The 20,725-nt window shown below is 37.5% G+C and overlaps 1 protein-coding gene across 2 annotated transcripts in view; it reads right to left on the reverse strand.

Annotated features, from left to right (window-relative positions):
* The window catches only part of LOC123685862 (protein unc-79 homolog), an 89,003-nt gene that overhangs the window by 20,762 nt on the left and 47,516 nt on the right, over positions 1 to 20,725 (reverse strand). The window contains exons 8-11 of one of the 2 annotated variants that reach the window (XM_045625721.1): positions 9,496 to 9,710; positions 9,163 to 9,398; positions 8,964 to 9,105; positions 8,064 to 8,364 (exon numbers count right to left, since the gene is read on the reverse strand). In XM_045625721.1, coding sequence (XP_045481677.1) covers positions 8,064 to 8,364; positions 8,964 to 9,105; positions 9,163 to 9,398; positions 9,496 to 9,710 — 894 coding nt within the window. Of the gene's footprint in view, positions 1 to 8,063; positions 8,365 to 8,963; positions 9,399 to 9,495; positions 9,711 to 20,725 lie in introns of both variants that reach the window. The other variant, XM_045625720.1, reaches the window with a different exon arrangement.

The following is a 20,725-nucleotide window of genomic DNA, read 5'->3' on the forward strand; positions in this document are numbered from 1 at the left end:
GAATCAGATTAAAAAAATCCGTAGACACAATAAGAAGGAGAAAATAAACCTCGATACTCTTAAGGTTTAGATCGAGTTGAACGCCTTCAGGGTAGTATCCTTTCATAGACTAACTAGGGGCCTTTGACACTACCAAAAACTTACTCCGATACATCTACGAGAATGCTATTTTACATGTGAAAATCAACGAAGATTGTACCACTGGAAAGACACCCGTAAGAAGAAAGTTGCTATATTTTGAGAATGAATTACAACTCATAGAGCCAATATATATCGTCCATCACTCCGACCACTCTCCTAATCCTCTAGTGGCGCAACTGAGAATCAGATTAAACAAATCAGTAGACACAATAAAAGGGAGAAAATAAACCTCGATACTCTTAAGGTTTCGATCGAGTTGATAGCCTTCTGGGTAGTATGGCTTTCATATACTTTCAGTAGGCTCTCGACTCGACCGAAATCTTACTGCGATACATCTACGAGAATGCTACTCAACATGTAAAAATCAACGAAGATTGTCCCACTGGAAAGATACCCGTAAGGAGAAAGTTGCTACATTTTTAGAATGAATCGCAACTCATAGAGCCAATATTTATCGTCCATCACTTCGACCACACTCCTAATCCTCTAGTGGCGCAACTCAGATTCAGATTAAAAATCAGTAGACACAATAAAAGGGAGAAAATAAACCTCGATACTCTCAAGGTTTCGATCGGGTTGAACGCCTTTAGGGTAGTATGCCTTTCATAGACTATCTAGAGGCATTTGACACGACCGAAAACTTACTCCGATACATCTACGAGAATGCTACTTTACATATAAAAATCAACGAAGATTGTACCCACTTGAAAGACACCCGTAAGAAGAAAGTTGCTACATTTTGAGAATGAATAGCAACTCATAGAGCCAATATATATCGTCCATCACTCCGACCACTCTCCTAATCCTCTAGTGGCGCAGCTAAGAATCAGATTAAAAAAATCAGTAGACACAATAAAAGGGAGAAAATAAACCTCGATACTCTCAAGGTTTCGAGCGGGTTGAACGCTGTCTGGTAGTAGCTTCCATAGACTACCAGTATGCTTTTGACTCGACCAAAAATTTACGAGAAAATCTACGAGAATGCTACTTTACATGTAAAAATAAACGAAGATTGTACCACTGGAAAGACAAGGAATGAATTTGATACATTGCGATCCGACTATCGGCGCTCTCATGTTTCCGGGCCTGAAAGTGGGAAATGGAAAGTGAAAGAGATGGAAAGAATTGAAATCGATGTCTTTGGCATTAGTGAAATTAGATGTGACTTCCTGTATTTCAAGTTCTCACATGTGGTGGTGGATGGCAGTATCTGGGTTCGAAGCATCCAATTTTTCACTTTTACTCTTTTTAGATTTGATGAATTTTATTTCTTTTCTTTGTAAAACAGTTTTAGAAAGTAAAATTAATTCAGTATCACGTACAGGTTTATACATTATGTCAGTATATATTACCTCTGTGATGAACTATGTTTATTTGTTGATTTTCTCAAATGAACTTCATCATTATTATTATTATTATAAATGCCATAAATCCGCAAAAATATATCATGGGGCACATATGGGGTGAGATCGTATCCCTCTAGAGGTGCAATTCAGAATCAGATTGAAAATATCAGTAGACACAATAAAAGTGAAAGAATAAACCTCGATACTCTTAAGGTGATGGCCAACCTCGGACAAAACTGACAGGACACATGAAGAAGAAGAAGACTCTTAAGGTTTCGATCGAGTTGAATGCCTTTAGGGTAGTATGCCTTTCATAGACTATCTACAGGCCTTTGACACGACCGAAAACTTACTCCGATACATCTACGAGAATGCTACTTTACATATAAAAATCAACGAAGATTGTACCCACTGGAAAGACACCCGTAAGAAGAAAGTTGCCACATTTTGAGAATGAGTCGCAACTCATAGAGCCAATATATATCGTCCATCACTCCGACCACTCTCCTAATCCTCTAGTGGCGCAACTGAGAATCAGATTAAACAAATCAGTAGACACAATGAAAGGGAGAAAATAAACCTCGATACTCTTAAGGTTTCGATCGAGTTGATAGCTTTTTGGGTAGTATGGCTTTCATATACTATCAGGAAGCTCTCGACTCGACCGAAATCTTACTTCGATACATCTACGAGAATGCTACTTTACATATAAAAATCAACGAAGATTGTACCACTGGAAAGACACCCGTGAGAAGAAAGATGCTATATTTTGAGAATTAATCGCACCTCATAGAGCCAATATATATCGTCCATCACTCCGACCACTCTCCTAATCCTCTAGTGGCGCAACTAAGAATAAGATTAAAAAAATCGGTAGACACAATAAAAGGGAGAAAATGAACTTCGATACTCTTAAGGTTTCGATTGGGTTGAACGCCTTTAGGGTAGTATGCCTTTCATAGACTATCTACAGGCCTTCGACACGCCCGAAAACTTACTCCGATACATCTACGAGAATGCTACTTTACATATAAAAATCAACGAAGATTGTACCCACTGGAAAGACACCCGTAAGAAGAAAGTTGCTACATTTTGAGAATGAATAGCAACTCATAGAGCTAATATATATCGTCCATCACTCCGACCACTCTCCCAATCCTCTAGTGGCGCAACTGAGAATCAGATTGAACAAATCAGTAGACACAATGAAAGGGAGAAAATAAACCTCGATACTCTTAAGGTTTCGATCGGGTTGAACGCCTTTAGGGTAGTATGCCTTTCATAGACTATCTACAGGCCTTTGACACGACCGAAAACTTACTCCGATACATCTACGAGAATGCTACTTTACATTATTATTATTATTATAAATGCCATAAAATCCGCAAAAATATATCATGGGGCACATATAAGGTGAGATCATATCCCTCTAGAGGCGCAATTCAGAATCAGATTAAAAATATCAGTAGACACAATAAAAGTGAAAGAATAAACCTCGATACTCTTGAGGTGATCGCCAACCTCAAACAAAACTGACAGGACACATGAAGAAGAAGAAGACTCTTAAGGTTTCGATCGAGTTGAATGCCTTTAGGGTAGTATGCCTTTCATAGACTAGCTAGGGGCCTTTGACACGACCGAAAACTTACTCCGATACATCTACGAGAATGCTACTTTACATGTAAAAATAAACGAAGATTGTACCACTGGAAAGACAAGGAATGAATTTGATACATTGCGATCCGATTATCGGCGCTCTCAGGTTTCCGGGCCTGAAAGTGGGAAATGGAAATTGAAAGAGATGAAAAGAATTGAAATCGATGTCTTTGGCATTAGTGAAATTAGATGGGACTTCCTGTATTTCAAGTCCTTACATGTGGTGGTGGATGGTAGTATCTGGGTTCGAAGCATCCAATTTTTCACTTTTACTTTTTTAGATTTTATAAATTTTATTTCCTTTCTTTGTAGAACAGTTCTAGAAAGTAAAATTAATTCAGTATCTCGTACAGGTTAATATACTCTGTCAGTATATATTACCTCTGTGATAAACTATGTTTATTTGTTGAGGTTCTCAAATGAACTTTATCGTTATTATTATTATTATAAATTTTGTGGAATTGTTGTATATGCAGATATATATTGCCATCGTTTCTTTATAATGTGCATTATTATAAATGCCATGAAATCCGCAAAAATATATCATGGGGCACATATAGGGTGAGATCATATCCCTCTAGAGGCGCAATTCAGAATCAGATTAAAAATATCAGTAGACACAATAAAAGTGAAAGAATAAACCTCCATACTCTTAAGGTGATCGCCAACCTCGGACAAAACTGACAGGACACATGAAGAAGAAGAAGACTCTTAAGGTTTCGATCGACTTGAACGTTTTATGGTAGTATGACTTTCATAGACTGCCAAGAGGCTTTCAATACGACCGAAAACTTACTCCGATACTTCTACGAGAATGCTACTCTACATGTAAAAATCAACGAAGATTGTACCACTGGAAAAATACCTGTAAGAAGAGAGTTGCTATCAAGTAGATCAAGGTCGATATCAGAGAGAAAAAAAAAGAAAACACTTAGAGCCAATATGTATCATCCATCACTCCGACCACTTTCATAAACCTCTAGTGGCGCAACTGAGAATCAGATGAAAAAAAAAGTAGGTACAATCAAAGTGAAAAAATTAACCTCGATTCCCTAGAGGTTTCGATCGAGTTGAACGCCTTCTGTGTAGTATGGCTTTAATATACTTTCAGTTGGCTTTTGACTCGACCGAAATCTTACTCCGATACATCTACGAGAATGCTACTTTACATATAAAAATCAACGAAGATTGTACCACTGGAAAGACACCCGTGAGAAGAAAGTTGCTACCTTTTGAGAATTAATCGCAACTCATAGAGCCAATATATATCGTCCATCACTCCGACCACTCTCCTAATCCTCTAGTGGCGCAGCTAAGAATCAGATGAAAAAATCAGTAGACACAATAAAAATGAGACAATAAACCTCGATACTCTTAAGGTTTCGATCGGGTTGAACGCCTTTAGTGAAGTATGCCTTTTATAGACTTCCTAGGGGCCTTTGACACGACCGAAAACTTACTCCGATACATCTACTAGAATGCTACTTTACATATAAAAATCAACGAAGATTGTATCACTGGAAAGAAACCCGTGAGAAGAAAGTTGCTACATTTTGAGAATTAATCGCAACTCATAGAGCCAATATATATCGTCCATCACTCCGACCACTCTCCTAATCCTCTAGTGGCGCAGCTAAGAATCAGATGAAAAAATCAGTAGACACAATAAAAGGGTGAAAATAAACCTCGATACTCTTAAGGTTTCGATCGAGTTGAATGCCTTTAGGGAAGTATGCCTTTCATAGACTATCCAGAGGCCTTTGACACGACCGAGAACTTACTCCGATACATCTACTAGAATGCTTCTTTACATATAAAAATCAACGAAGATTGTACCACTGGAAAGACACCCGTGAGAAGAAAGTTGCTACATTTTGAGAATTAATCGCAACTCATAGAGCCAATATATATCGTCCATCACTCCGACCACTCTCCTAATCCTTTAGTGGCGCAACTAATAATCAGATTGAACAAATCAGTAGACACAATAAAAGGGAGAAAATAAACCTCGATACTCTTGAGGTTTCGATCGAGTTGATAGCTTTTTGGGTGGTATGGCTTTCATATACTATCCAGAGGCCTTTGACACGACCGAAAACTTACTCCGATACATCTACGAGAATGCTACTTTACATATAAAAATCAACGAAGATTGTACCCACTGGAAAGACACCCGTAAGAAGAAAGTTGCTACATTTTGAGAATGAATAGCAACTCACAGAGCCAATATATATCGTCCATCACTCTGACCACTCTCCTAATCCTCTAGTGGCGCAGCTAAGAATCAGATGAAAAAATCAGTAGACACAATAAAAGGGTGAAAATAAACCTCGATACTCTTAAGGTTTCGATCGAGTTGAATGCCTTTAGGGTAGTATGCCTTTCATAGACTTCCTAGGGGCCTTTGACACGACCGAGAACTTACTCCGATACATCTACTAGAATGCTTCTTTACATATAAAAATCAACGAAGTTTGTACCACTGGAAAGACACCCGTGAGAAGAAAGTTGCTACATTTTGAGAATTAATCGCAACTCATAGAGCCAATATATATCGTCCATCACTCCGACCACTCTCCTAATCCTTTAGTGGCGCAACTAATAATCAGATTGAACAAATCAGTAGACACAATAAAAGGGAGAAAATAAACCTCGATACTCTTAAGGTTTCGATCGGGTTGAACGCCTTTAGGGTAGTATGCCTTTCATAGACTATCCAGAGGCCCTTGACACGACCGAAAACTTACTCCGATACATCTACGAGAATGCTACTTTACATATAAAAATCAACGAAGATTGTACCCACTGGAAAGACACCCGTAAGAAGAAAGTTGCTACATTTTGAGAATGAATAGCAACTCACAGAGCCAATATATATCGTCCATCACTCCGACCACTTTCCTAATCCTCTAGTGGCGCAGCTAAGAATCAGATGAAAAAATCAGTAGACACAATAAAAGGGTGAAAATAAACCTCGATACTCTTAAGGTTTCGATCGGGTTGAACGCCTTTAGGGTAGTATGCCTTTCATAGACTATCCAGAGGCCTTTGACACGACCGAAAACTTACTCCGATACATCTACGAGAATGCTACTTCACATGTAAAAATAAACGAAGATTGTACCACTGGAAAGACAAGGAATGAATTTGATACATTGCGATCCGATTATCGGCGCTCTCAGGTTTCCGGGCCTGAAAGTGGGAAATGGAAATTGAAAGAGATGGAAAGAATTGAAATCGATGTCTTTGGCATTAGTGAAATTAGATGGGACTTCCTGTATTTCAAGTCCTTACATGTGGTGGTGGATGGTAGTATCTGGGTTCGAAGCATCCAATTTTTCACTTCTACATTTTTTAGATTTTATAAATTTTATTTCCTTTCTTTGTAGAACAGTTTTAGAAAGTAAAATTAATTCAGTATCACGTAAAGGTTAATATACTCTGTCAGTATATATTACCTCTGTGATAAACTATGTTTATTTGTTGAAGTTCTCGAATGAACTTTATCATTATTATTATTATTATTATAAATGCCATAAAATTCGCAAAAATATATCATGGGGCCCATATAGGGTGAGATCATATCCTTCTAGAGGCGCAATTCAGAATCAGATTGAAAATATCAGTAGACACAATAAAAGTGAAAGAATAAACCTCCATACTCTTAAGGTGATCGCCAACCTCGGACAAAACTGACAGGACACATGAAGAAGAAGAAGACTCTTAAGGTTTCGATCGAGTTGAACGCCTTCTGTGTAGTATGGCTTTAATAGACTTCCAGTTGGCTTTTGATTCGACCGAAAACTTACTCTGATACATCTACGAGAATGCTACTTTACATGTAGAAATCAACGAAGATATTACCACTGGAAAGACAAGGAATGAATTTGATACATTGCGATGCGACTATCGGCGCTCTCAGGTTTCCGGGCCTGAAAGTGGGAAATGGAAAGTGAAACAGATGAAAAGACTTAAGATCGATGTCTTTGGCATGAGTGAAATTAGATGCCGAAATGTCATACAATCCGCAAAGAAATAATCTTGGGGCATATATAGGGTCTGATCATTACCCTCTAGTGGAGCAACTCAGAATCAGATTGAAAATATCAGTAGACACAATAAAAGTGAAAGAATAAATCTCGATACTCTTAAGGTTTCGATCGGGTTGAACGCCTTTAGGGTAGTATGCCTTTCATAGACTATCTTGAGGCTCTCAACTCGACCGAAAACTTACTCCGATACTTCTTAAGAAGAAAATCGTAGAACTATGGCAGAAAGAGAGGACTAACAAGCAAACCCACTTACAAAGCTTTCAACCAACATTAGAGAAATACGAATATCCTAAATCCCTAACGCGGAGAGAATAGTAATTTGCCTTCGAATTGAACACACAAGATACACCTTCTACTTGGTAACAGACCAACAAATTGTGACCACCAATTTTACCAGTGAAGCATATAATTATTGAATGTTTTTCTACTTTTTGCGAAGCAAATTACCTGAATGCTTGAAAGGTATTACTGAAATACGAAACCTTCTTCGGTTCCTGAGGAAAACACATTTAATCGACAAAATCTAACTTCGAGTCGAATTACTAATTTATTTTTCCTTTTTCTTAACTAGTTACACACTGTTTTCATCCTAATTATACAAACAAATATTTATTATTGTTATCACAATTAACAATTGATTGTTATTTATTCGTTTTGTTCGTGTATACACAAATGTCTATAAGTTTGTAATCCCTCGTACTTTTCACATAGAAATTTCACATCGGCTAATGACCTTAATAGTCGGAGCCGTAAATATAAAAAAAAATAGTTATGGATGTGACACAATTTTCCATTAAAATAATATGCACTTTCACTTCGTGTTTATATGCTTTTTATGTGGATATAAAGATTATTTTTGCTATTATACCTGGAGCCAGTGTAGAGCCTGCTCTTGAACCTTTGAGCTATTCTTCTTGAATCTCTCCGCGACGAAGTGATACATTTTCTTCTCGTCGAATCCCAGAGGACTCATTTCAGTGTCTAGAATTTTACTTAAAATAACGCGCAGTTCGAGAAGTTCTTTTTCAGGCACGTCGTTAACTATTGCTTCCATCCAGAAAGGCATAACATAGTCCCATATGTCCTGGTTAATAACCTCATATGGGACAAGGCAAAAAAGTCTATTGAGACCTTCTTTGAGGTGTGAGGTTCTGGAGGATAGAGTGTCCCTAAAAATTGAATAAGAATTTTAATTATACCAGTAATACAGTCTAGCCCATGCACGACAGAGAGTGTAAACAGAGTGAAAAGTCAACAACATGAACAGCATGTCAACTTGCTGAATGTTTCGAATCGAAAAACAAAGACATTCATGCTGATCGTGCCCCATCAGAACTTCAGTATTCCAAGACAACCAGACAGCACTGACTTTCGAAAAACTTGATATTAGAAGGGGGGAAAGTTCGGAAGAAAAACCATACGAAAAATTTCCATGGAGCATGTTTTGAAACATTAAGGGTAATTATTTTTGTAGAGGTGCGTTATATAAACGCTAGAAGAGTCGAATTCACTGGTTAAAAGGTCTAGATAGTTGTTTCGAAAAATCGGAAAATTATACATTGGTGAAAATGATAGGGGTTTTGAAGAACCTCGATGAAGCAATCGAGAACAGCTCATTGGCTATCGCGTTATATTCAGGGATGTCTCAAAAGTCAGTGTATCGTGAGGAGGTAGAAAAACAGTCAACAGAACCACAACATCGAACTGACATCGAAACCGAACTTTTACTTGTTTCGTTTATTGTTGAATCTCTGTCAGATTGACTCACCAATGACCTCCAACTCTTGCATAATCGGGGGGGTGAGGAAGTAAACATGAAACAAAAACATCATTGTGCGTGTTTGTGATTTCCCTGAGCCAGGTACATACATTCTCAGTCTTTAATTTTTCAAGTGTACTCTCTTCCTTTCCTATGCACAAAAGATACATTATGAAAAGTTGGCATAGGGGAGCATTCTGCACATTACCATCATAAGAGTACGCTGTCATATGAAACCAATGAAAGAGCATAGAGAGCAGTCTGCCCAAGATCTCCGTTGGTGTGTTCTCTTTTGGTGTGCATCTGCCAACAAGCAACCACACGCCATACCTTCCCAAGAGCTGTCTTTCTTCAATCGTTATGTTATCGATTGTTGGGATTGTATTTTTACCCTCAGTGTTTTCTTTGTTATCAACTAGTTCTACTTTCGAGTCTTTCAATAAACTGAAAAACAAAATCACCTTATTACAATATTTCACGTGAAAGATATTTATTAACACAGTGAATCAGCTAGATTGATCTTATTTCTTTCAGCTTTTACCTTATTATTGCTTCCACCATATACGTCTGCATCTCGGAATCCATATCCCATGTAGGTGGAACGCAAAAATGGACTATATGGTCACCGCCACGTTTTGTATTATGTCTGTTGTTGTGACATTGCTCACAGTATCTGATGGGATGATTTCCATTGTAACTGGCACATTCGGTAGAAAAGCAGATAGATATTGCTGATTTGTCAGTAGACCGGCAGTTCTGAAAAAAGGAATATCTTTTGTAATCTGAAAACATAAACCTTTAAGTGAAGTTCGTAGGAATGGTTATAAAACATTCTTCATAAAGAAGATAGGTACCTCAAGAAAATAGAAGAAACTACTATAGAAAAGGAGACTGAAATCATCCAGATCATAGATTAAGGTCCTATATTGCTTTATATTATATATACCTCTAGTTTTTACAGATGCTTGAGGTACTTCGATTATCATTTGTATGCTGATGATACTCAAATGCTGATGGTACTCGAATATAATATCCTTCGATCCCTTTGACGTTAACCAAGCCAACCAGAACGTGAATATTGATATCAGCAACTCATTTTTGGAGTTGAAAAGGCATAATTTGGAAATTAACGCCGATAAATCAGTGGCTCTACTATTTTACTCTGATAATGTGAGACTAAAGCTTCAGCAGAGTTTGAAATTGGGGATTGGCAATGGTGGAATAGAATTAAAGGACTCTGCAAAGAACTTGGGTCTAGTTATTGATAACAAGCTACAGTTCACCGAGCATATTAACTGGAAGCTTCGGTTGGCCTATTCGATTTATGCACACAGACATCCCCTCAGCCGGAGCACAAAGATAATGCTCTGTGAGTCCTTATGTTTGAACTCGTATAATACTGGACGCATTCAAAGACTCCGAAAATCATGTCTGAGATTCATATATGGCATTCCACGTAGACATGGAGTTTCTCATAAGTTGATGGAAGGGGGTTGGATAAATATGCAGAGGTGTTGGCTCTACCATGAGGCGTGTTTTTTCTATAAAATTTTGAAGACAAAAACTCCTGACTATCTGATGCAGCGAGTAATTTTCAGGGAAAACGTTCATAACAGACCACTACGACTGCGAGGTTTGCTGACCGTTCCTACGCACAGAGAACAGCTTTTCAAGAAATCATTCACCTATAGAATCGCTCATGTCATCAATGAAGGCAGAATTTTTGATTTCGCTCCTTCGTGCGCTTATTTTAAAAGGAAATACAAGGAGAGGCTTCTGTTGCTTTCCTGATGTTCATTTCCTCTTGTCTATTCGTTTCCGGCGTTAACTTGAATCCAATATGTGTACAACCTACATTATTCATCATGTCGATTTGTTTTCCTTAAATTTTGCGATTTCAGTATTGCCTGTTTCTTCTTCTTTATAGCTTGTATTTTTTTACTGTTGCTATGTGAATCATGGCCCAACAGCACCTGGGTCTAACTTGGGAAGCTGAATGTAATGGCCATTTGATCCCATTTTTTTCATTTCTATATTATATATTGTGAGTCCTAATGAACATATTGGGATTAAAAAACCTTATTATTATTATTATATATTGGAAACTCACGCGATTTTATCGAATATTGTTTTTTGCACAGTAGAAATCTGTGTTTTTAATATCGTATGTAGATGGACTTTCAAACGATTCTGGTAATTTTTTATTTCGAGTCAATATAAATATCAGTTAAGATTGAGATATAGAAGAAATGAGGGAATCTTCAAAATCAAGTAACTCTTTCCAATCTATTGATTAATATTTGTGATCAGATCATTCAGATTTTATTGATTTAATTGTTGTGCAAAATGGATTATTATTCAGAGATTAATATGTTCGCATTTGAAATGATTTGAAGTATATTCGATATATAATGCTACATAAAACGCGAATATGAAGTTTATCAGGATTGCCAATAAGTTGGTTCGATAGAGACCTATAAATGTACAAATGTCCTACACAAGCGTATATTCGTTTTTGAAAAAAAAATATTTACAGGCTGTTTCACTAGATGTAACATCAAAAATATAATTTTCTGAGTCCGTCCTGCTCTATTGATTATAATAATAACAATAATAAAGGAGGCAAGGGTCTGATCGAGATTATGGAACTTGCTCATCGGCAGATAGAAAACCTACGAAGATTTTTCAAAGACCAAGACATCAGAGATCTACAAAACATTGTTTGAAGTAGACGTATCAACACCTTTACAGCTGCATAAAGACCATATTTCCTACCACAACCAGACAATCTTAAAAAAAACGACGAAGATGGTGGAGGGAGTCCCTGCATGGGAGACATTTCAACGATCCAGGATAATGTTGACATTGAATAAAAGAAGAAGAAGAGGAAGAAGAAGAGGAGGGAGGAGAAGAAGAAGAGGGGAGGAAGAAGAAGCAGTTAGTTTGTTTACTTAATGAACACCTGCTTCCTCTTCCTCGTCTTCTTCTACTTCATGTCGGCATTGAAGCGTCGAACTATTGGCTCGCATAAGGTGGAATGTATCCAGAAACGGGAGGATTTCTTTTAGCCATCCAAGATCAAGTGATCTCAACGAGAAACTATTGTAAACATATCGTAAAGGATCCGACCATCAGTGACGATGCAACATATCACGGGAGGATATCAAATGTTGGCAGGATATGAATATAAAGGGAGACACGATGAAGTAGGTAATATGTCAATCATAAAACTGATACATACTGAGAAAGTACCAAACTACAAGTATCGACCGGAGACCATCCTAGAGGACAGAGATAAAATTCCTAGGAGACAGGACATATCCTTAAAAGCTGCATAAAGACCATATTTCCTACCACCACCAGATAATCCAAGACTAACTACAAAGATGGTGAAAGAAGTCCCTGCTTGGAAGACATTTCAACGATCCAGGATAATGTTGACAGTGAATAGAAGAAGAAGAGAACGAAGAAAAGAAGGAAGAAGAAGAAGAGAAAGAAGATGAAGAAGAAGAGGAGAAGGAAGAAGACGAAGAAGAGGAGGATGAAGAAGAGGAGGATGAAGAAGAAGAAGGAGTTAGTTTGTTGACTTAAAAAACCACACCTTTCACTTCTTCGTCTTCTTGTTCTCCTTAGAAGAGACTTTTTTAGACTAAAAAGATCACAGCAAGGGCTAGAGTTTTGGGGAATTTCCCTTTATAACAAACTTCCGGGTGGGGCCAGGAACCTGTCAACGAAGCAGCTAAATTTCAAGCTGATAAAGATTTTAACGACAAGAGCTTTTCATTCACTTGACGAATTTAATAAGATGACGATAGACAACGAAGATTTTTTATGATACTTTATTGGTGAAATATTCATTCAGTAGGCATGTACCTTATATGCGTGTATATTTATTTGCCTTTTAACATATATATTTATTTGCCTTTTTAACTGTATATTTATATATTTGTTTGCTTTTTAACCTATGTATACATTTCCACTGTATTGTATGACTTTGTCTGTTTATACTCATTTCTCGACTTGTGAAAATAATTCTATTGTAACTCAACAATGAAATATATATCTATCTATCTATCTTCATGTCGACATTGAAGCGTCGAACTATTGGCTCGCATGAGGTGGAATGTATCCAGAAACGGGGGGATTTCTCTAAGCCATTCAAGATCGAGTTATCTCAACGAGAAACTACTGCAAACATATCGTAAAGGATCCAACCATCAGTGACGATGCTACATATCACGGGAGGATGTCAAATGGTGGCAGGATATGAATAAAAAGAGAGACACGATGAAGTAGGAAAGATACTCCAACAAGAATTATCAATCATAGAACTGATACATACTGAAAATGTGCCATACTACAAGTTTCGACCGGAAACCATCCTAGAGAAGCTGTTCTTTTGGGTATAGTTGGGACAGTGGCAGGCCCTGAGAAGCTGCATAAAAACCATATTTCTTAAAACCACCAGACTATCCAAGAAAAACTACAAAGATGGTGGAAGATGTCCCTGCATGGAAGACATTTCAAAGATCCAGGTAAATGTTGAAATTGAAGAGAAGAAGAAGAGGAAGAAGTAGAAGAAGAAGGAGAAGAAGAAGTTAGTTTGTTTACATAATAAACGGCTTCTTTTACTTCTTCGTCTTCTTCTTCATGTCGACATTGAAGCGTCGAACTATTGACTTGCATAAGGTGGAATGTATCCAGAAACGGAAGGATTTCTCTTAGCCATCCAAGATCAAGTGATCTCAACGAGAAACTACTAGAAACATATCGTGAAGGTTCCGACCATCAGTGACGATGCAACATATCACGGGAGCATGTCAAATGTCCATATTTCCTACCACCACCAGACAATCCAAGAAGAACTACAAAGATGGTGGAAGGAGTCCCTGTATGGAAGACATTTCAACGATCCAGATTGAAGAAGATGAAAAAGAAGAGCAAGAAAGTTTGATTACCTTATAACTTCTTGTTCTTCTTTTTAGTCTTCTTTATGTCGACATTCAAGGGTTGAGCTATTGGCTATAGAGTTTCAGTTTGTTCGTGATGTTATATCCTATATGTTGATTTTTAGTTGCTTATTCAGATTATATTCTATAATATGTTTTATGCCTCAATTAAATCATTTTATAATATCTGCAGATATTTGTTTTACAGACTTCACCATTGAAAATATTGGAGATAATTAAAAAAGGATAAGTTGATCCCTGGGATTATCTTATCGATACCACAGGGATCATCTTAAACACCGATGTGTATAAGTAAGGTTTTGGAAAATCAAAAATATTTCGAAAAATCCTTTACGACTGAATATTTTGAGTAGGGCAATAGAAAGATGGATAATTCTAGATGGAGTATTCGTTTTCAGTTTGTTAGAGAATACTAAGATCATAATTCACTTTTGTGAATGTATTAACAAAAATTAACAGTATCAATAAATATTACTATCATTATTATTATTATAATACATACCTACTGAAAAAGTGCTATACTACAAGTATCGACCGGAGACCATCCTAGAGAAGCTTCATTTTTAGGTATAGTTAGGACAGTGAGAAAACTCCTAGGAAGCTGCATGAAAACCATATTTCCTACTATCACCATACAATCCAAGAAAAACTACAAAGATGGTGGAAGAAGTCCCTGCATGAAAGACATTTCAACTATCGAGGATAATGTCGACATTGAAGAGAAGAAGAAGAGGAAGAACAAGAAGTTGAAGAAGGAGAAGAAGAAGAAGTCAGTTTGTTTACCTAAAAAACGGCTTCTTTTACTTCTTCGTCTTCTTCTTCATGTCGACATTGAAGCATCGAACTATTGGCACGCAAAAGGTGGAATGTATTCAGAAACAGAATGATTTCTCTTAGCCACCGAAGATCAAGTGATCTCAACGAGAAACTTTTGTAAACATATCGTGAAGGATCCGACCATCAGTGACGATGCAACATATCACGGAAGGATGTCAAATGTCCATATTTCCTACCACCACCAGACAATCCAAGAAAAACTACAAAGATGATGGAGGAAGTCTCTGCATGGGAGACATTTCAACAAACCAGGAAAATGTTGACATTGAATAAAAGAAGAAGAGGGGAGGAAGAAGAAGAGGAGGGAGAAGAAGTAGAAGGGGAGAGGAAGAAGAAGAAGTTAGGTTGTTTACTTAATGAACGGCAGCTTCCTCTTCCTCGTCTTCTTCTATTTCATGTCGGCATTGAAGCGTCGAACTATTGGCTCGCATAAGGTGGAATGTATCCAGAAACGGGAGGATTTCTCTTAGCCATCCAAGATCAAGAGATCTCAACGAGAAACTACTGCAAACATATCGTAAAGGATCCGACCATCAGTGACGATGCAACATATCACGGGAGGATGTCAAATGTCCATATTTCCTACCACCACCAGACAATCCAAGAAAAACTACAAAGATGATGGAGGAAGTCTCTGCATGGGAGACATTTCAACAAACCAGGAAAATGTTGACATTGAATAAAAGAAGAAGAGGGGAGGAAGAAGAAGAGGAGAGAGAAGAAGTAGAAGAGGAGGGGAAGAAGAAGAAGCTAGTTTGTTTACTTAATGAACGGCAGCTTCCTTTTCCCCGTCTTTTTCTACTTCATGTCGGCATTGAAGCGTCGAACTATTGGCTCGTATAAGGTGGAATGTATCCAGAAACGGGAGGATTTCTCTTAGCCATCCAAGATCAAGTGATCTCAACGAGAAACTATTGTAAACATATCGTAAAGGATTCGACCATCAGTGACGATGCAACATATCACGGGAGGATGTCAAATGTCCATATTTCCTACCACCACCAGACAATCCAAGAAAAACTACAAAGATGATGGAGGAAGTCTCTGCATGGGAGACATTTCAACAAACCAGGAAAATGTTGACATTGAATAAAAGAAGAAGAGGGGAGGAAGAAGAAGAGGAGGGAGAAGAAGTAGAAGAGGAGGGGAAGAAGAAGAAGCTAGTTTGTTTACTTAATGAACGGCAGCTTCCTTTTCCCCGTCTTCTTCTACTTCATGTCGGCATTGAAGCGTCGAACTATTGGCTCGTATAAGGTGGAATGTATCCAGAAACGGGAGGATTTCTCTTAGCCATCCAAGATCAAGTGATCTCAACGAGAAACTATTGTAAACATATCGTAAAGGATTCGACCATCAGTGACGATGCAACATATCACGGGAGGATGTCAAATGTCCATATTTCCTACCACCACCAGACAATCCAAGAAAAACTACAAAGATGATGGAAGAAGTCTCTGCATGGGAGACATTTCAACAAACCAGGAAAATGTTGACATTGAATAAAAGAAGAAGAGGGGAGGAAGAAGAAGAGGAGGGAGAAGAAGTAGAAGAGGAGGGGAAGAAGAAGAAGCTAGTTTGTTTACTTAATGAACGGCAGCTTCCTTTTCCCCGTCTTCTTCTACTTCATGTCGGCATTGAAGCGTCGAACTATTGGCTCGTATAAGGTGGAATGTATCCAGAAACGGGAGGATTTCTCTTAGCCATCCAAGATCAAGTGATCTCAACGAGAAACTATTGTAAACATATCGTAAAGAATCCGACCATCAGTGACGATGCAACATATCACGGGAGGATGTCAAATGTCCATATTTCCTACCACCACCAGACAATCCAAGAAAAACTACAAAGATGATGGAGGAAGTCTCTGCATGGGAGACATTTCAACAAACCAGGAAAATGTTGACATTGAATAAAAGAAGAAGAGGGGAGGAAGAAGAAGAGGAGAGAGAAGAAGTAGAAGAGGAGGGGAAGAAGAAGAAGCTAGTTTGTTTACTTAATGAACGGCAGCTTCCTTTTCCCCGTCTTTTTCTACTTCATGTAGGCATTGAAGCGTCGAACTATTGGCTCGTATAAGGTGGAATGTATCCAGAAACGGGAGGATTTCTCTTAGCCATCCAAGATCAAGTGATCTCAACGAGAAACTATTGTAAACATATCGTAAAGGATTCGACCATCAGTGACGATGCAACATATCACGGGAGGATGTCAAATGTCCATATTTCCTACCACCACCAGACAATCCAAGAAAAACTACAAAGATGATGGAAGAAGTCCCTGCATGGAAGACATTTCAACGATCCAGATTGGAGAAGACGAAGAAGAAGAGCAAGAAGGTTTAATTACCTTATAACTTCTTGTTCTTCTTGTTTGTCTTCTTCATGTCGACATTGAAGCGTTGAACTATTGGCTATAGAGTTTCAGTTTGTTCGTGATATTATATCCTATATGTTGATTTTTAGTTGCTTATTCAGTTATAATATGTTTAATGCCTCAATTAAATCATTTTATAATATCTGCAGATATTATAATATATGTATATAAGATGATCCCTAAGTAAGGTTTTGGAAAATCAAAAATATTTCAAAAAATCTTTTGTGACTGAATATTTTGAGTAGGGCAACAGAAAGATGGATAATGCTAGATGGAGTATTCGTTTTCAGTTTTGCGCTACTAGGAGAAACTAAAGAATTTCGTCAATTCTCGCTTGAGGGGAACATATTGGGCACCTTTCCCTTATATGAGTGGTGGTTACAAAGTCTGGGAATGTTGAATCTTCTATCATGAATATAAATCATAAGATGATAAATATAGAGAGATGGAAGTGTAAGAAGAGGATGAGAACTGAAGTATTCTCTGTAAAAGGATCGGGGATCAAGGCCAATCAACACACGAATAATTCGCTTCAGCAAACTAAATGCGCGGTGAGATCCTGCAGCGCGCCCACACACTAGCAGACTAGATCGAAGTTCAAAGGCAATTTTCGAGTGATAAGTTATAGCACAACGGAAGCCCACATGGTTTTTTAGATTTCCTAGGATGAAATAACATTCATTCAACCTAGCAACGTTATCGATTTTGGATTCCCAGCGAAAGTGTTTGTCGAATGAGCAGCCAAGAAGCACAGCCTCAGAAAAGCTCCTCCGAAGTTAAGATGGGCCGACCTGGCTTCCTGTAGGGATTGTGAAACTCGATACCTATGATTTTGTTATTATTTATAATCAGATGGATGTTATACAATAACCTATATACCTACTGGCGGCTTCTAGAATTTCGGAGGTTCTTGTGATTGCAGAAAGAGGCTTTTATGACATCGCGAATTGGTGTTATTCGAATAAAATAACCATCAATTCAAGTAAAACGGAATGTGTTGTTTTCGGTACATCACATTCAAGAATTAACAAACCTGAAAATGTTGTACTCTCTGGAAAAGCTGTGAAGGTCCGCCAGTACTAGTTTCCTGGGTGTTTTTAATGATCATCAGCTAAGTTGCGTAGTAAATTGAACTCTGATCTCTACACACTCCGTGTTTTGGCGTTGCAGTCCGACTCTGGGGTGTTGAGCACAGTATACTTCTCTAATGGGGGTAGCTCTATGTCCTGGTGATAGCCGAGGTACTCTTGAAGATCATCTTGCCCTTAAATTTGAGTAATGCAAACGTCTCTTTATGGTACTGGTTGAGATCGTCTATAGGTCCTCAAAAAATGACTTCGAAGGGCTGTTACAGATACCGTCCGATTCCTTCGAGTAAAATTTGCGATATAATGGTCTTTCCTTGCAGATGTTACTCTGGGTCGACCAGCCACCGGTCTGCGGGCAACGCTGCCAGGAAAAGGGCTTCTATGCTCCTTACTGAAATCCGTGGAATATTCAAACGTTGCGCAATCTGGTTTTTCGATAAAGCTTCTTGATGTAGGGCTACTATTATTGCCCGGTCAAACTGAGAAATTGGATATCCTGCATTTTCCAGGGAATATTCTCAATATCACAACTCTCGTTATTCTCCTCTATTCTCCCGAACAAGAAACATTTTTGCTGGGAATTGTTCTCATTCCCTTCATCGTTGAAGAGGGCTACGGTCATTTCAGTTTTTAAGAAAAATAACATTCATGATATCACTAATTATAGGCCAATATCTCTACTGAACTCGTTTTCTAAAGTTTTTGAAAAGATAGTCCTCAACAGAATGATGAAATATATCGACAAATATAATATGTTGAATAATTCCCAGCATGGCTTCAGATCTGGCCGTTCAACCCAAACGGCAGCTGTTCAATTCACTGAATACATATACGAATGTCTTGATAACGGGTTTCATGTTGCTGGATTGTTTTTTGACCTTTCAAGAGCTTTTGACAGTCTCTCTTTTGACTCTATAATAGAAAAATGTTATAACTTGGGTTTCAGGGGTATATTTCTGGAGTGGTTGAGGAGCTATCTTGCGGGAAGGCCAGCAAATGTCAAAGTCGGGGATACTCTATCATCTGAGTACACTTTGAAATTAGGAGTACCACAGGGATCCGTCCTTGGACCTCTGTTGTTCCTTATTTTTATCAATGACCTTCCTGCAAGTTTGAAAGATGAATTGTTCAGTTTTTGTTCCCAAAACGAGTTACCATCATTCTCGAAGATGTGTTTAATTATTTTGTTTGCTGACGACACATCGTTTGCTGTTAGGGCTTCTTCTTTCGAAGAGCTCCAAATATTGTGCGAGTTTCTTCTTGATTGTTTTGTAAAATGGTGCCGTACAAATAATCTTGTAATTAATATCGGAAAGACTGAATGTATTCATTTTTCATTTGGTAAATTTAGTAAGAAACTCGTTCTTCACCATCTAGATACTGTAACCACATCTAAAGATTGTGTAAAATTGATTTGGTCTGCGGTAAATTGAAAAGTTCATTTTTCGCTATAAGTAGAGTAAGACACTTGTTTCCCATATCATCGTTGATCAATATTTATTACAGCTTAGTATATAGCCATATATCTTACAACATCCTACTTTGGGGAAATTCTTCAGAGGTTAGTAGGGTCTTTATTATTCAAAAGCGGATTTTGCGCATGATATATGATATAACACCAAGGACGTCTTGTAGACCAGTTTTTTCACAAAATGGTATTCTCACGCTGTCTTGTATTTTCATTCTTGAAACCTTATTATATATTAAGGAAAAAGAGAATAGCATCACAAAATTATCAAGTTTTCATAATTACCATACAAGAAGTGGGGTAGTGCTATTTGTGCCAAAACACAGAACAACAAAATTTGAAATGTCGCCCACATATCAGGGCATAAAATTGTTCAATCATTTACCTTCCCATATTACGTCTCTGAATCTTAGAGAATTCAAGGCCAGTGTAAAAGCTTTATTGTTAAGAAATTGTTATTATACTGTTGGTGAATTTTTAAACGATACATTTAATAATTATTTATGTTAACTTTTTTCTTTTTCTGTGACTTATCTAACACATAATTATATGTCTTATGAGATCAATAAACGATTATTATTAAGTGATTATATATTGGAGATCATAAACATACAAAAAATTGTCATGTTACATTCAACAAGTTGAGAGTTGATAGAGGAGGGTCAAGGCTTTTGACCATGTGTATATGTGCTTGAAACTATTTGATCCCCAGGAGTTTTTAAATACTCAAAGGCAACCTGTTCAAAACTCAAACAAAAAATTATTGATAAATCTGGAACCATATAGTGTTGAGGAGTTCTTAAAGTCCGTTTTTCAAATCTGAACGTTTCAGTTTTGCATGGTTTTTTTGGTTATTTTGACGTATTTTCTTTCCAATGTATATTTTTATTATGGAAATAAATATATTATTATTATTATTATCACACCACTCTGAGAATTGATCGAGCATAGTATCGCATTTTTCCTTCAGAACTTTGGGGTATAGATCGCTGACTATAACTTGGTATCATCAGCATAGATATATATCTCACTAGGTAC

This window comes from Harmonia axyridis, chromosome X (genome assembly GCF_914767665.1).
Source record: "Harmonia axyridis chromosome X, icHarAxyr1.1, whole genome shotgun sequence".
Classification (NCBI taxonomy): domain Eukaryota; kingdom Metazoa; phylum Arthropoda; class Insecta; order Coleoptera; family Coccinellidae; genus Harmonia; species Harmonia axyridis.